This window comes from Odocoileus virginianus, chromosome 5 (assembly GCF_023699985.2).
Source record: "Odocoileus virginianus isolate 20LAN1187 ecotype Illinois chromosome 5, Ovbor_1.2, whole genome shotgun sequence".
Taxonomy (NCBI): domain Eukaryota; kingdom Metazoa; phylum Chordata; class Mammalia; order Artiodactyla; family Cervidae; genus Odocoileus; species Odocoileus virginianus.
This window is the reverse complement of record NC_069678.1, coordinates 92,056,219-92,071,285: the sequence shown is the minus strand read 5'-3', so window position 1 is coordinate 92,071,285 and position 15,067 is coordinate 92,056,219. Positions and strand designations below refer to the sequence as shown.

Below are 15,067 nucleotides of genomic sequence, written 5' to 3'. Positions count from 1 at the left end.
AGGAAATGGCAACCCACTCCAGTGCTCTCACCTGGAAAATTCCACGAGCAGAGGAGCCTGGCAGGTTACAGTCCGAAGGGATCACAAAGAATCGGACATGATGGGCTACTGAGCACACACACACACCCCACACAGGCCCTATGCTGGGGGCATCACTGTATGGAATTCTCTCAAGACTCCTGTGAGATGAATGCTTATCAGTCCTGAGAAAGTTCAGGCTCAGGGAAGCTGAGGGATTGGCTGAAGGTCACACACAGGGCCAGCGGCAGAACTCGATTGTAAATTGGGTTTGTCTGACCCCAGAGCCTGTGGGGAGAGTGGGGAATGTGGGCTCTTGGCACCTGAGTGCTGGGAGGTGGTAAAGCAGGCCAAAGGGGATTGACAGGGTATAGAGGAAGGGTGCCTGACTGTGCCAGGCCCTGGGCTAGGCCCTGTGGGACCAGATACATTAATAAACTGTCATCTGCCTAGAATGGGCTTTGATAGGAGCCAGCATTTGGCTTGGAATGATCATCAAAGAGGGCCTCGGATGCCATGTGAATGATTGTGCTTTATCCTGAAAGCAATGAGAAGTTGTCATCTGGGACTTCCCTGGCAGTCCACTGTTTAAGAATCTGTCTTGCAACGCAGGGGATGTGGGTTTGACCCTTGGTCAGGAAACTAAGATCCTACATGCCAAGGAGCACCTAAGTCTGTGTGCCACAACTACAGAATCCTCAAAGTGCAACGAAAAACTCTGCATAATGCAACGAAGATCCCGTGTGCAGCAACTAAGACCTGATGGAGTCAAATAAGCAAATAAATATTTTTTTAAAAGGTTTTTTTTTAATGTAGCAGGAACCATGCCAGATTTGGATTCTAGGAAGATCACTGGGCTGCATGAGGCAGAAGGCTGGGGTGGAGGGAGAGGTGATGAAGGCCTCAGTCACATCAGTGACAGATGGAGAGCTGACAGAATCTGGGGACCGAGTCAGAGATGGTAGAAGGAGGAAGTGGAAGGGAGGCCACATGATGGCGCGGGTAGTGGCACTGGGTATGGAGACAGGGGTGACAGGGGCGTAGGGGTGGGCGTGGAGATGGAGAGCTTGGCTTTGGATGGTGTTAATGGACTGAAAACTTGTGTATCCCCAAATTCATATGTTGAAGTTCTAATCCCTCAGTGAGGCTGTATTTGGAGATGGGGCCTCTAAGGAGGTACTTAAAGGTTAAACAAGGTCATAGGGTGGGGCCCTGATCTGACAGGATTAGTGTCCTTATGAGAAGAGACAGCAGAGAACTTGCATTCTTCTTCCCCCTCCATGTGCACATATCCAGGAAAGGCCTTCTGAGGACACAGTGAGAAGGAGCCACCTGCAAGCCAGAAAGACATCTGGCAGACATCTCAAGCCAGCCTGGACCAGAAACTGCATCAGCTGGTACCCTGACCTTGAACTTCTAGCCTTCAGAATCGTGAGAAAATAAAGTTATGTTATTTAGGCTACCCAGTCTTTGGGATTTTGTTATGGCAGCCGGAACAGACCTAAGCCAGATGTGATGGGCTCGAGCTATCCAAGGGGAAAGCTGTGTAAGATGTGTCACAGGTAGACTGATGCCTACTGGGGAGCAGATTGAAAGTCCCCAGGGTTCAGGCTAGGTTGAAGCCATGGGAGTAGATGTGATCAATGGTGGAAGGTTCTAGAAAGAGGATGAAAGCTGAGGGCCTGAGAAGTGCCTGCCCTGAGAGAACCATGCAGGAGCTGAGAGGGAGCAGCCAGGGAAGAGGAGAGGACCCAGGAAGTGGCAGGGAGAGAAGCCCAGAACAGATGGGAAGGGACCAGTCACATCGGGGCCCCAGGGAACTCAGCCACCCACCTCTTGCACAAAGAAGGCATTGATTCATCATGAAGGTGTGAGACCCTCAAACACAAGGTCAAAGGTGGAAGGACAAGAAGGGAAAGGCAGGCCCATCCCAACATGTAATCCTTCCTGGGTTTTTCTTCCTGCTGGACAAGGTGCCAACTCTTTCTGAAACCTTGATTGAGACCCTTGGAGACAAGGGTCTGCCTTCTGCCACTTCTGCCTCCATAAGCTTCACCATGGCCACCGTGAACGACTTCCTTTCCCAGCCAGCCTAGGGAGTGAGGGGGATGGCAGGGACCTAGGACCAGGGCTATCCAAGGAAGCCCGGGACACATGGGGGACAGACAGAGAGACCTGTGTCCCTGCAGAGGAGGATGTACCCCAGAGTGGAGGACAGTGGTCATCAGGGCCTTTCTTGGCCCCCAGGGCACAGCACCTCTGTGCTCCCGGCCATGTGCCAGGAGCCTTTTGTAATCTCATTTCATAACACTGCACAACAGTGTGATATGGTCAACATTATTGCCTCCATTTCACCAGTGGGGAACCTGAGGCTCAGAGAGACTGTATGACTTGCCTAAGGTCACACATCTGGGGCTGTGCTGGGATTCAGCAGCTCGGGCCCAAGTCCAGAGTCTGTTCTATCTTCACGGAACCTGCTGCCTCTGTACCCAGAACCCAGGTAGCCCCTGTGAGTTAGCGAGGTCTCTAGATGCCCAGACTTTCTTCTCTCTTCCTACTTTGTCACGGTTCTGAGAAGTCCTCCGGCCCACACTTAGTTCGTGACCAGCAGTCACATAGCATTATGTTTTTAGGTCAAGTCTATGTGCCCCTATTGTAACCTCAGCCCCCAGCTTCATACAGGTCATATATCAATCAATACTGAGCGAAATGGACAAAGGACCTCATCCAATCTCTAGTAACAAGGAACCCAGGCTCACGATATGTGGCCCACTTGATTAGGGCAGAGCTTTGGCTTCCATAAAGATTTTATAAGGAATTGCAATTCTGCAACTTTGGAGGGCTCCTGGTATAAGAGGAAAATCATGGGCTTTGAAGCCGGAGAGACCGGGGTCGAATCTCGACTCTGCCAGGTCCCACACTTCTGTATGACCCTGGGCAGGTCACTTACCCTTTGAGTCTCTGATTCCTCTTCTATAAAAGAGCAGCCATCATCACAGAGCTGCGATTATGGAATGAGATGGAGTGGTACTTTTCAAGCTAGTGCTTAGCCACAAATCCCCTCTTAAACGAGGGCTTACAGGAGGAGAGGAGGAGATGGAGGCAGGGTCAGAGGCCTCCCTGCTGGGCATCCCCATCCCCATAAGTGAGTGGTCCCCAACGGATCTCAAGTCTTTACGTGACACTGTTTGTGCAGTGAACATTCAATGAGACAATGGATGCTCAGCTTCTGGTACATCATAGGCGCTCCACAAATGATGGTCCCCTTCTTTTAAAATGAAGTCACACCAAACGAGCCCAATTCCCCTTTCCCACATAACAACCCTTCAAATATTTGGACACAGCTCTCAAGTCTCCCCTGAGTCCACTTTTCTCTGAAAAAGCATTCAGGGGGCTGTTAACCTTTCTCACTGTGTTTGACTTGAAGTCCTCTCCTTATCCATCTCAAGCTGGGGTCTCCACACCTCTGCCCAATTCTCTGATGCCTGATCAGAATAGAATAAAGCGTCACTCACCCCCTGGGATAAATTCTAGTAGCCAATTTTTGAACATTCAAACAGGACTTGAAATTTCTCCCCATTTCATCTTATCCTGGTACTTTAGCCAACTGCTCCACCCTGTTGAGCTCTTTCTGCCTGCTGTTTGCTGACTGTAGCGACCACCATCCATCTCAAACTCACGTGACTTTGGTCTTATTCAAGCCATGAATAAGATATGAAAAGATTTGGGAATACGGTAGAAAGATTTGGGAAGATAGATGGCACAGAATCATTCCTCCCCTCTTTTGGTAACTGCTAAACATCTATGCAACTGCTGAAATGGGGAAACCTAGAAACTTTGAGTCTAAATCCACTCCCATGTCCAAAGAAGTGAGTGGCAGAGCTTGGGCCTGAATCAAGGGCTCTTGATCTCTTGCTTGGGGCTCTTTCCTGCATATATATAACTTTATGTGCCAGAGGAGCACATTCATTTAACTACCTCTGTACTTACTCACTTCAGTTCAGTTCAGTCGCTCAGTCGTGTCTGACTCTTTGCAACTGCATGAACTGCAGCATGCCAGATCTCCCTGTCCATCACCAACTCCCGGAGTCCACCCAAACCCAAGTCCATCGAGTCGGTGATGCCATCCAACCATCTCGTCCTCTGTCGTCCCCTTCTCCTCCTGCCCTCAGTCTTTCCCAGCATTAGGGTCTTTTCCAGTGAGTCAGCTCTTTGCATGAGGTGGCCAGAGTATTGGAGATTCAGCTTCAGCATCAGGCCTTCCAATGAACACCCAGGACTGATCTCCTTTAGGACGGACTGGTTGGGTCTCCTTGCAGTCCAAGGGACTTGGACTTCTCCAACACCACAGTTCACAAGCATCAATTCTTCTGCACTCAGCTTTCTTTATAGTCCAACTCTCACATCCATACAGGACCCCTGGAAAAACCATAGCCTTGACTAGATGGATCTTTGTTGGACTCACTCACTAGTTAACTCGCTCATCACCTTATAATTTGCAGCACTGTCCCCAATGGCCTGTTATTATCTCCATTTCACAGATGAAGAAACAGAGCCCTGGAGAGGCTGGAAAGGGACAGAATCAGGATTTGAACTCAGCACATGTCATCCAGTTCTCTGTCTGGTCTGTCTCACTCAGAGGTGTGCTTCCTATTCTGAGGACAGTTCCTCTATCATCCTGACCCCAGTGGGCATCAAGGTGTGACAGTGTTCCTGCAGGAAATGAGGACTAGCCTCCTGTTATGGGTTGAATCTTATTCTCCAGAAAAGATGTGTAGAATCCTCACCCCCTGGCCCCTGTGTATGTGACCTTCCTTGGAGATAGGGTCTTTGCAGAAGTAATCAAGTTAAGACGGTGAGTCTGATGTATGTCTGATGTCCCATGGGAAGAGCAGAGAGACACACAGGGACGTGCAACATGAGCGGCAGAGATTAGAATGATGCAGCTACAAGCTAAGGATCGCCGGCCACCACCGGAAGCCAGGAAGAAGCAAGGAAGAGGTCTACCCAGAATCTCGTGGGGAGCATGGCCCTCCTGACACCTTGAATTCACACTTCTGGCCTCTAGAACTGTGACCGAATAAACTTCTGCTGTTGAAACCACCCAGTTGGTGGTGGTTTGTTAGGGCAGCCCTTGGGAGATGAGTACAGTCCGTGTGTACCCATTTGGGTCACAGAGGCCAGGTCCTGGTCCACGGGAGGTGTGAGGCAGCCCGAGTGCAGTGAGAGACCTTTGGAGCTGCTCCCCCTACAGGGATCTGTGTGGGCACCTCAGGTGGCTCAGCGGCTAAAGAATCTGCCTGCAATGCAGGGGATGTGGGTTTGATCCATGCGTTGGGAAGATGTCCTGGAGAAGGGCGTGGCAACCCACTCCAGTATTCTTGCCTGGAGAATCCCAAGGACAGAGGAGCCTGGCAGGCTCTGGTCCATGGGGTGGCGAAGAATTGAACACGACTGAAGCAACTTAGCATGCAGGCACACACGCAGCACGCGCAGGGTCCCATGGAGAACAACACCATTTCTGAATGAGGTGCGGGAGGATGCCCCTCTCCCCCACAGCTGCCTCCTGTCTGGCAGCCACCTCGTCATTTTAGACCGACAACTCACTGTCTTGATAAAGCCTTTCCTGATACCCCAGAAAGGATGCCCAGCCTTTCTCTATGCTCCCGCTGGCTCTGCTGGAGATGATTTTCTTGCTTTAATAATAGCTTATTTGTACAGGAAGCTCAGCTTGGAGCTCTGTGATGACCTAGGGGGTAGGATGGGGATGGGGTGGGAGGGAGGTCCAAGAGGGAGGGTATATATGTATGCTTATGGCTGATTCACTTCACCACAGCAGAAACGAACACAATATTGTAAGGCAACTATACTGCAAAAAAAAAAAAAAAAAAGATAGCTCATCTGTTTTTTCCTCTGACCATGCAGGTTCTTTACGGTGAAGGTCTAGATCTGCTGCATCTATTCCCCGAGTGCTAGTCTAGGGTCGGATACCTAACAAGGCCTTCCAAAAGACTTGCGGCTGTTGTGATGGGGATCTTTTTGTGGGGATCTGCGTTGGCAGTCATCTGCCATCAGGAGGTTTGGCTGTATACAAAGATGAATGATGGTGACAATATCTCTTGGAGCCCAGATTGCTGTTCCCTTAGTGCCTGTTCCCACCACGAGATGAAGGTCACCCTCATCTGCACCCTCCTCAGGGCACCAGTGGTGTGTGTCTGGCCCTAGCCCTGTGCATACAGTTACTCATCACCATGACAGCCAAATAGGGTAGCTTGGGAAGCTACTGTCTCCAGTCCAAAGATTTCAGAAAGTAAGCAAGGCTCAGAAAGTTTATGAGGACAGTTTACACAGGCCAGGTGTGAATCAGCGGTGGAAGTGATGTGTGAGCCTGGTGCTGGGAGCCAGCACTTTAAGTGACTGGCCCCAGATAATCCTCAAAACAGCCAAGGAGACCCACTGGACCAAGGAGAAGGCTGGGGCTCAGAGAAGTCTAATAACAGGTCTAAGGAGAGGAACCTAGTACAGAGCAGAGCCAGGATTCGAACCCAGGGTTTACTGACTTAAAGCAGACCCCAAGTGTCCGACTCATTGGCTGCCCCAAGGCAGTCAGTTACCTTCATAAGAAGCCTTGAAGCCCAAGGAGCTGCCACTGCCATCTGTCTGGAAGAGGAGCCACATTTGATGGTTGGTGCTGACGATGAGATCTGGGACCGATGTACCTGTCAGGCTGTCGGGAGAGAGACATTTAGAGGTGTGAACCCACCGTGGAACCCCAACAGAAAGACTGTGTCACTGATGGCATCTAAAGGCACATCGAGGACCCAGGGTCACTCGGGTGAATCCTGGGTCCCAGTGCTGCTGGCACTGAGCCCGGCAGCACCTGCTCATGTGCTGGGAGATGCAGGACTGCTCCCCTCTGCACAGGCCAAGCTGCTTCGGCACCGCAACTGCCCTCCCCAGACCCCTGGGCTCAGCGGAGAGATCTGCGTCCTCACTTGCATAGGGAGGGATGGCTGGAGCCAGGTCCAATCAAGGTGGGTATCTACACTCCCACAACCTCCCATCTTTCGTGTGAACGGGACTGCAGGGAAGACACAGACAGAAACCCATTTTCCCAGTCGGAACCCAGCCACTCCTTTTAATGAGGCATGTCTTCCCACTCCAGCATGAGAAAGTGAGGCTTTAAGCACAGCCCCCACCATGGGCAACACTGCTTCCAAAAAAGCAAGCTTAGACATGGAGAGGAGTCTAATTCAACTCGCATTCACCAGGCACCTACCCAAGCCAGACCATTTCCCTTCCATTATCTCATTTAGTGTCCCCTCAGCCCAGCGAGGTAGGAGTTGTGTTACCCCCATTGTACAGATGAGAAGACGGAGGTACAAAATGGGCAGTGGCTTTCCCAAGGTCAGCCTACTGGAGAGTGGCAGGGTCAGAGTCCACTGCGTAGGCTGGGGTACCCAGAAGAAACCTGACTTCCTTCTTCTGCTGAGACCAGACAAATCTTCAGCACAGATGGGGTGTGAGGGGCTGGGGAGGGGTGGTTGGATTAATGAACTCTAATCTCTGCTCCACCCTGGGGTCTCAAAGCTTGACGGGGGCTGAGCTGGTTGTAGAGAAATGATCGGTACAACATGAATGCCGTTGGGATGGAGCAGGGATAGACTGCCTGGGATACACTGGCTTGGCCCATGTGACATCCCTGGCCTGGAGACCTGACCCTGACATTCTGCAATGATGGGGACCCTGACATTCTGCAATGAGTAAGGAATGACCCCAGGATGGTGGTGAGTAAGGGAGAAGACAGGCTTCTGCTTTTCTTTTGTGTGACCCAATGATGACAACAGAGGAATCATTTTGCATTGTTTCCCTGAAGTTTTTTTTTTTTTAATTTATTTACTTTAATTGGAGGACAATCATTTCACAACAATGTGATGGCTCCTGCCATTCTGAAGTTTTGAACTTGACATTGGCCTAAAGAAATCTGAGGGTGGTGGGAGAGTCCCTGGGCTGCTACAGAACTTGTTGGGCTCTCATTCAAGCTAAACTGGTCCAGAGACCTGGGTACACACTGTGGATCCATCATTCATTTGCTGTGGGACCTTGGGCAAGTGGCTGAGCCTCTCTGAGCTTTTTCACCCCATATAAATGAGGGGTTGAATTGTATGATCTGCTAGTCTTTTCAGCTCTGCTGTTCTAAGGTTTTCTCTATGACAAAGCACACTGGGGCATGAAGGAGACAGAGTGGGATCCTGGCCTCTTGGGTACATTGAGCTGGTGGACCACACAGGTCAGCACACCAGGGCAGGTGAGTGATGGGGATGCACTGGGAAGAGGGGAGGCATTGAGTGTGATGGGTAAACCATGTGACAACCTGATGGGGCCACAGAGTACCCAGATATCTGATCAAACATAATTATGGGTGTGCCTGGAAGAGATTAGCATTTAAAGTAGAACTGAGTAAAGCAGACTGCCCTCCCCAGTGAAGGTGGGCCTCATCCAATCAGTTGAAGACCTGAATAGAACAAAAAGGTGAACTTTCTCCCAAGTGGAAGAGAATGCTTCCTGCCTGCCTGACTTTCAGCTAGGACAGTGTCTGTTCCCACCCTGCCCTTGAACTGAACCTCAGCTTTTCCTGGGTCTTGAGCCTGCTGGCCTTTGCTCTAGAACGCCATCATCAGCTCTCCTGGGTCTCCAGCTTGCTGACTCAGCCTGCAGGTCTTGGGGCTTGTCAGTTCCCATTATCACATAATAAATCCTTTTCTTCATAAGTAAATCCTATTGGTTGTTTCTTTGGAGAAGCCTAAATCCTGCTGGTTGTTTCTTCAGAGAAGCCTGACTACTACAGTGGAGAGTAGGCAGTGGGGAGGTTGCCCTTCAGGCTGACATCCCATTCCCTTCTCTCAAGAGATCCCAAATCCCAGCCATGTCACCTAACATGCCAGGGGACCTCATTCAACTGCGCTAATAGGATCTTTCCCGGTAGATGTGGGGAAGGTATGAGACGCACCCAGGACAGAACAGCTTCTGGACAAGCTAGCTATTACAGAATGTCCATTTCTTGCTCAGCATTATGACCAGGGGGTGTTGGCTGGAGGATGTATGGTAATAGCATGGGATGCTATCCTTGACCAGAATCAAAAGACATGAACTCAATTTCCGCCACCAACCACCTTTGTACCCCCTGGGCCTCAGTTTCTCCACCTGTTAGTGGGATAATAGCACCTTCCTCACAGGGCTCCTGGGGGAATTAAATGAGATAATTGATGTGTCTGGGCACACAGTAGTCACCGAATGTATGTGAAATCTCCCCTCCTTCTTGGCAGGGGAGGTGGACGAGGTCAGGTCTGTCTGTTGGACTCTGGGTCACACACACTGAATAGGAGCATACTCCTGCTTTCAAGTCAGGCTAATCATGGTGGACAGAGGAGCCAAATGGCCCCCAACAGCTGAGACCTGGTGTAATGAAACCCAGGACAGCCCAACATTATCCTTTCCCTTGACTAGACCACGTCATTCTAACCTTTCTGGGCTCAGAATATGTGGTCACTACATCCATGCAGTCCCAATTCCCAGAAACCATCCATCTCCCAGACAGTTCTGAGCATGCAGGGAAATTAGCAAAACACTTCCACTGCCTCTGTCTGAAGTCAGGTCACCACAGATGTACATGGCCTTGAGGAAAAACTCCTGGTGGCAGAAGCAAGGTCTACATAGATGCACACAGCCAAGTGCAATGCTCCAGGCATACATGCCAAATCTCTATTACCCTGGCTCCCCAAGAGGCTGCTCCTCCTACACACCCCTGATCTTTCCTCATGAGAAGCGTTCTGTTTTCCTTGGTAGGAGCGGAGAGAGATGGAAGGATTGCTGCTAAAAGCAGCAGTGCTGCAGGCCACCTGTCCTGGCCATAACAAGGTGGCAGCGAGTGTGGCAGGAAGACTCAGCAGGCCCATCCCACTGCCCTCAGCCAAGGCACACGTGCTCCTGCCTTGCCCACCACATGCTCCGCATCACTCACATGTAGAGCACCGTTTTCTGGTCCCCGTCCTGCCCGCCGTCCCCGACGGTCAGGGTGTCGTAACCCCTCTCCAGGTCAAACTCCTCGAAGGCCAGCTTGATCACCTGCGGAGGGAGCAGGGATTAGGCAGCAGGCAGGGGCCGCTGGGAGAGCCTTTCTTGGCCTCGAAGACAGCAAGAAGTTCCATGTCCCGATGCTCAGAGCACCGTGACAGCACCCCACGCAACCCTCCATCCACACCGAGCACTTCCGGGCCACCTTTCAGAATGTGAGCTTTTTCTCTTCCAGGCCACACAGTCTCTGGGGTTCCCTGGTGTTTTCCAAAGTGGATCACAGAACATCTGGACAATTCTGGGGGCTGTCATGGCAACCCCAGGCACATCTGGCCAACTGTGAGATGATTAGACTCTGCCTTCACGCTTTCACGCACAGAAATCCCTGTGGAACTGGTGGCAAATTTTCAGGCCACATGTGGAATCTCAGCTATGTGGTCCCTGGGGACCTGCAGAAGTTTCTTTCAATCTCTCCTGTGCCTGCTTTTATCCATGTACTTTGTCTATTGTGGAATAAATGAATGTTCCAGGAAAGGCATTTCGACAAGATTCTTCTCTCTTACTTGGTTTAGTCCTGCCTGCTGCAAATATATACTAAAGACCCACCATGTGCCAGCCTAGGAGGCAGGGTTTCAGTGGTCAGCATGACATGATCCCTGCCGTTGGTGAGGGGGCAGAGAGAAAAAAAACTAATAATCACAACCCTACACATCTTACACACCTACACACCCTACACAACAAGTGTGTAGGTGACTGATATTACTTGTGGCTCACCCAGCCTGCGGTGAGGCGAGGTTGGGAGACTGTTTGTGATGAGGGTGGGGTGGGTCCTGAGAGTTCTGACAGCTCTGGAAGACTGTCAGGACAAAGGGGGATGCTGGGAGAGGCAGGGGTCAGGTGCAGAAGGCCTGAGCGTGGCAGAGATGGAACATTCCAGAACAAGCGCTCAGTGTCTATCAATGCAGATCTGGAAACCAAACATAGCTGCCAGCTGCCTCGCTCTGGGGGGGCAATGTAATTGGGCCTTCAGGGCAAGGAGGTGACATAGGAATGTCTAGAACTTGAGAAGGCTGCCTGCAGCCAGGTTCTCATAGCACCCCCTGCCCCAGAGAGCTGCGTTCCTTCTGCGGGAGCGGCGTCAGGAGCGCTGTCCGCAGTGGGTGACGGGGACACTCAGGTGCTGGAGGAGAACACTCGTCTGGAGGCTTGTGTGGAAACTGACACGGCAGCAGTGGGCCCCGGGTGGTGAGGAAGGCTCCAGGCTGCAGGGGCAGTGCGGTGTGCGGTGCAGGAGGGTGATGCAGACGGAAGAGAGAGTCAGGTCCTGGAGTGCTTGGGGCTTTGTGACTGATGGATGTGGGCACTGAGGGAGGGGTGGTTTGGGATGACCTGCAGATTCCCGGCTAGGGCAATCGGGGTGCTGGGTGGTGGTGCCATTCACGAAGACAGGACGCTCAGAGTTGCCTCCCCTAAGCATCTCAGCTGGTCCTCTTTCTGTCTGTTTCAGTCTGGTTTCAGTGTGATGAAGATCTCCAGTCTCCCCATAGGGAGGCTGAAAGTGCTTCTTTGTTTTCTCTTCTGCTAACTCGAGGAGTAAAGAATCCCCGTGGGTAGCTTTTCCTATGGCTGTGCAGGCTTCTGCTGTCCAAACCAAACAGCGCGGCAGAGCCTCACCCCAGGGTGCTCTCGGGGTCCCAGGAAGGAACCCTCTGCTGTGCTCGTGTGTGAGCCGGCATTGCCTGTGCAGGGCTCTCGGCACCAGGCCTGGGAACCACGGAGAGGAGCTGCAGACAGGGCAGGGAGGAGGCCACAGGGGGCTTCCTGGAGGACGTGAAGCCCAGGCTGAGTTTGGGAGGTGGGCTGGAGCAGTGCAATACAGGGAGAAGGAAGGGAAAGTGATCCAAGCAGAGAGATGCGCAGGCACGGAGGTGCGGGGTGCAGGACTTGTCCAGAAACTCCGGGTGGATCTGGAGTTGTGTGGCTGAGAGGGAAGCAGAGGGTCGGGACCCGAGACCAGCAGGAGGAGCCGGATGAGGAAGCGCTGCCTGTCTTATTACAGACTCGGGCTCTGTCCTCAAGACAAGCGGGGATCAGGAAGAGATGTAAGTAAAGGCGTGGGGTGGGATTTCTGTCTTAGGAGAAACAGCATGGAGGGCTGGTGGAAAATGTCTGGGCTGTACAGTGGTGTGGGTAAAGGAGGATGCGGGCCTGCAGCAGGCAGTGGCTCGGGGCTGTTAGAAAACAGGGGATGGAGGGACTAGAGGTACTGACCTAGAGAAGAGAGACTGGAGGGCAGAGGCAGGAGCAGCAGCAGCAACTCTGCCTGGCCCCATCCAAGGGCAGAAGGTGGAGATAAGAGGCACTGAAAACCAACTCTGGCTGTCAGAACTGTACCACAATGAAAAGGACTGTGTTCAGAGGTAGTGAGCACCCCAATCACTGGTGGTAAGTATCATGAGGAGAGGACTCCTGCTTGGGACTCTCAGATAGTTTCAACAAAAATACTAGACCCTCCTGATAAAAATCCTTGTTGGCTATATAGACATGTATTCCAGTGAGCAATCTACAGTGAGTGGGGAAGCCTTTGTTATTGTTGTTTAGTTACTAAGTTGTGTATGACTCTTCTGTGACCCCATGGACTGCAGCCCACCAGACTCCACTATCCATGGGATTCTCCAGGCAAGAATACTGGAGTGAGTTGACATTTCCTTCTCTATGGGATCTTCCCAACCCAGGGCGCAAACCTGCATCTCCTGCATTGGCAGGTGGATTCTTTTTTTTTTTTTTTAATTGGTTCAACTTTTTTTTTTTCCATTTATTTTTATTCGTTGGAGGCTAATTACTTTACAATATTGTAGTGGTTTTTGCCATACATTGACATGAATCAGCCATGGATTTACATGTGTTCCCCATCCCGATTACCCCTCCCGCCTCCCTCTCCATCCTATCCCTCTGGGTAGCAGGTGGATTCTTTACCACTGAGTCAGGTGGGGGAAGCCTTAGTCCCTCTAGCTTTCCCACCAAGTAGGCAAGTTCATTTCCCACGTTCCCTGATGCCCAGTCATCACTGGATCATCTGCTCAGGCTGGAACCGGCTTCCTATCTCTTACTGTCCCTAGAATGATGTTGCCATTTCCTAGCCTGGTACATAGGGAAGGACCCTTGGCTCCTGCTCCCTGCTGCATCCCATCATACTGCCTGAGTAGCATTCTCTCACACCAGCCCATTCATGACCCTGGTTTGCACAGTCCCCTCTCTCGCCCCCGGCTCCCCCAGCAATGTCTCCACATCCTTGAGCTCTTGTCCAAGGGCTCCCTGGTTGCCCTTCCTCTCTTCTCCCTGCTGTACTGTGACTGAGCTCTTTACCTGGTCTGACACTACGTCATGAACTTCCTGGAGGGCAGGGGCCAGGTCTCATGGCCTTTGACCTGCCAGAACCTGTCAGTATGCCAGGCACATGCCAGGCACTCAGACCACGCTGAATGGGAGAATGCTTTCCAAACCCTTCCTGAGCCTCCAGCATGGATGGATCTCCAGGCTCTTGGATCTCTCACAAGAGGCACCATCTAGAACAAAGGTCGGCAGACTGTTCCTGTCAAGGACCAGGTAATAAGTGTTTGCACCTGAGCATTTTATATGCTGTCTGTTGCAACAAACCCTCTTTGCTGTTGTAGTATGAACACAGCCATGGCTGCATATGTTCAGGCAGCATGTACCGCCATGATCCACATACACTGATACGTATGCCAATGAGTGTGGCGTGTTCCAATAAAATTTAGTTTACGAAAATAAGCAATACACTGGATTTGGCTCAAAGGTGGTAGTTTGCCGACCCCTGGTCTAGGAGATTCTTTGAGATACTTAATCACAGTTTTTGATCATCTTCTCTTGAGAGATTTCATTACGATAAGAGCTGACGCCTATAATGTGCTGGGCTGTTCTCAGTATTTTACAAACATCAGCTCATGTGAGACTCATGACAGCCATGGCCACTGTGAAGACCTCCATTTTGCTATGTTAGGCAACTCACCTAAGATCACACAGCTAAGTGGTAGAACTGGGACTCATTAGACAGAGGCCAGGCCCTTACCACCCTTCTCTATTGTCTCACAGCATCCCAGGGAGGTCTCAGGTCCATAAGATGGGGGCCATGACTTATCCTCTCAACCTTCCCTAAGCTCTTTCTCTGGATCCCAGCAGCTCAGCCAACACTTGCTCATAAAATACTCTAAGGCCAGCTGTGCCTTCTGCAGACCCAGGGGCCTGGCCTCCGCAGGGAGGAGTCAGGGTCCTGCCTGTACATTCTTGCCACCACCACCCCTTCCAGGAAGCCCCAGGTCACCAAGCCAGTGCCAAAAAAGGGAGTATGTGATTACTATGTCCGTGATGGGAAAACATTGTTTTGCAGGCCAGAATCCAGAGCCATAAAATGTTTCACATCACGGAGTAGAGCACCATTGATGTAAGCTGCATTTTAGAGCATCTGACCCCAACATGGAAGCCCATTACCCCGAGCAGTCAGCGCAAAACACTCAATGTTGAAGCTTTGGGATGGGCCCCTGGTGCACAATGTGCTGGTGCTTTCATTTGTTTCCCTCTTCTCTCTGGCCTTTGTTTAGAGACACGATCCTGTAATGATTCATTAACTAACATGCAGATGAGTGAAGCCGGCAAAGTGTACTTCTAAGGCAGGAGAGTGGCAGCACATGAAACAGGCGTGATTAAAGAGGCACGTGTGTGCACAGCTCCGACACCCAATTTGCACCCATTAGATAAATGAATAAAGGAATCCTTTGCTAGGATGTAATTACTGAGCACCTGTCATGTGCCAAGCACCGAGCTAGGCTGCATCCTGTAAGTTATCTCACTTGTCTGACAATTTGGAGCAGAATCTAAATGCCAAGGGCATGGTACAGATGGAAAGTGCTGGAGGATGGCAGAGGAGGGAGAGATGAAAGGCGTCCGCACAGAGGAG

The 15,067-nt window shown here is 51.2% G+C and overlaps 1 protein-coding gene across 5 annotated transcripts in view; it reads right to left on the bottom strand.

Moving 5' to 3' along the window:
* Positions 1–15,067, bottom strand: part of CSMD2 (CUB and Sushi multiple domains 2) — a 697,019-nt gene that overhangs the window by 280,274 nt on the left and 401,678 nt on the right. For 4 of the 5 annotated variants that reach the window (XM_070468425.1, XM_070468426.1, XM_070468423.1 and 1 more), the window contains 2 exons: positions 10,040–10,143; positions 6,633–6,745 (listed from right to left, as the gene is read on the bottom strand). The exons of the other annotated variant lie outside the window; for it this stretch is intronic. In XM_070468425.1, the coding sequence (XP_070324526.1) occupies positions 6,633–6,745; positions 10,040–10,143 (217 nt within the window). The remainder of the gene's footprint in view (positions 1–6,632; positions 6,746–10,039; positions 10,144–15,067) is intronic. 5 annotated transcript variants of the gene reach the window in all.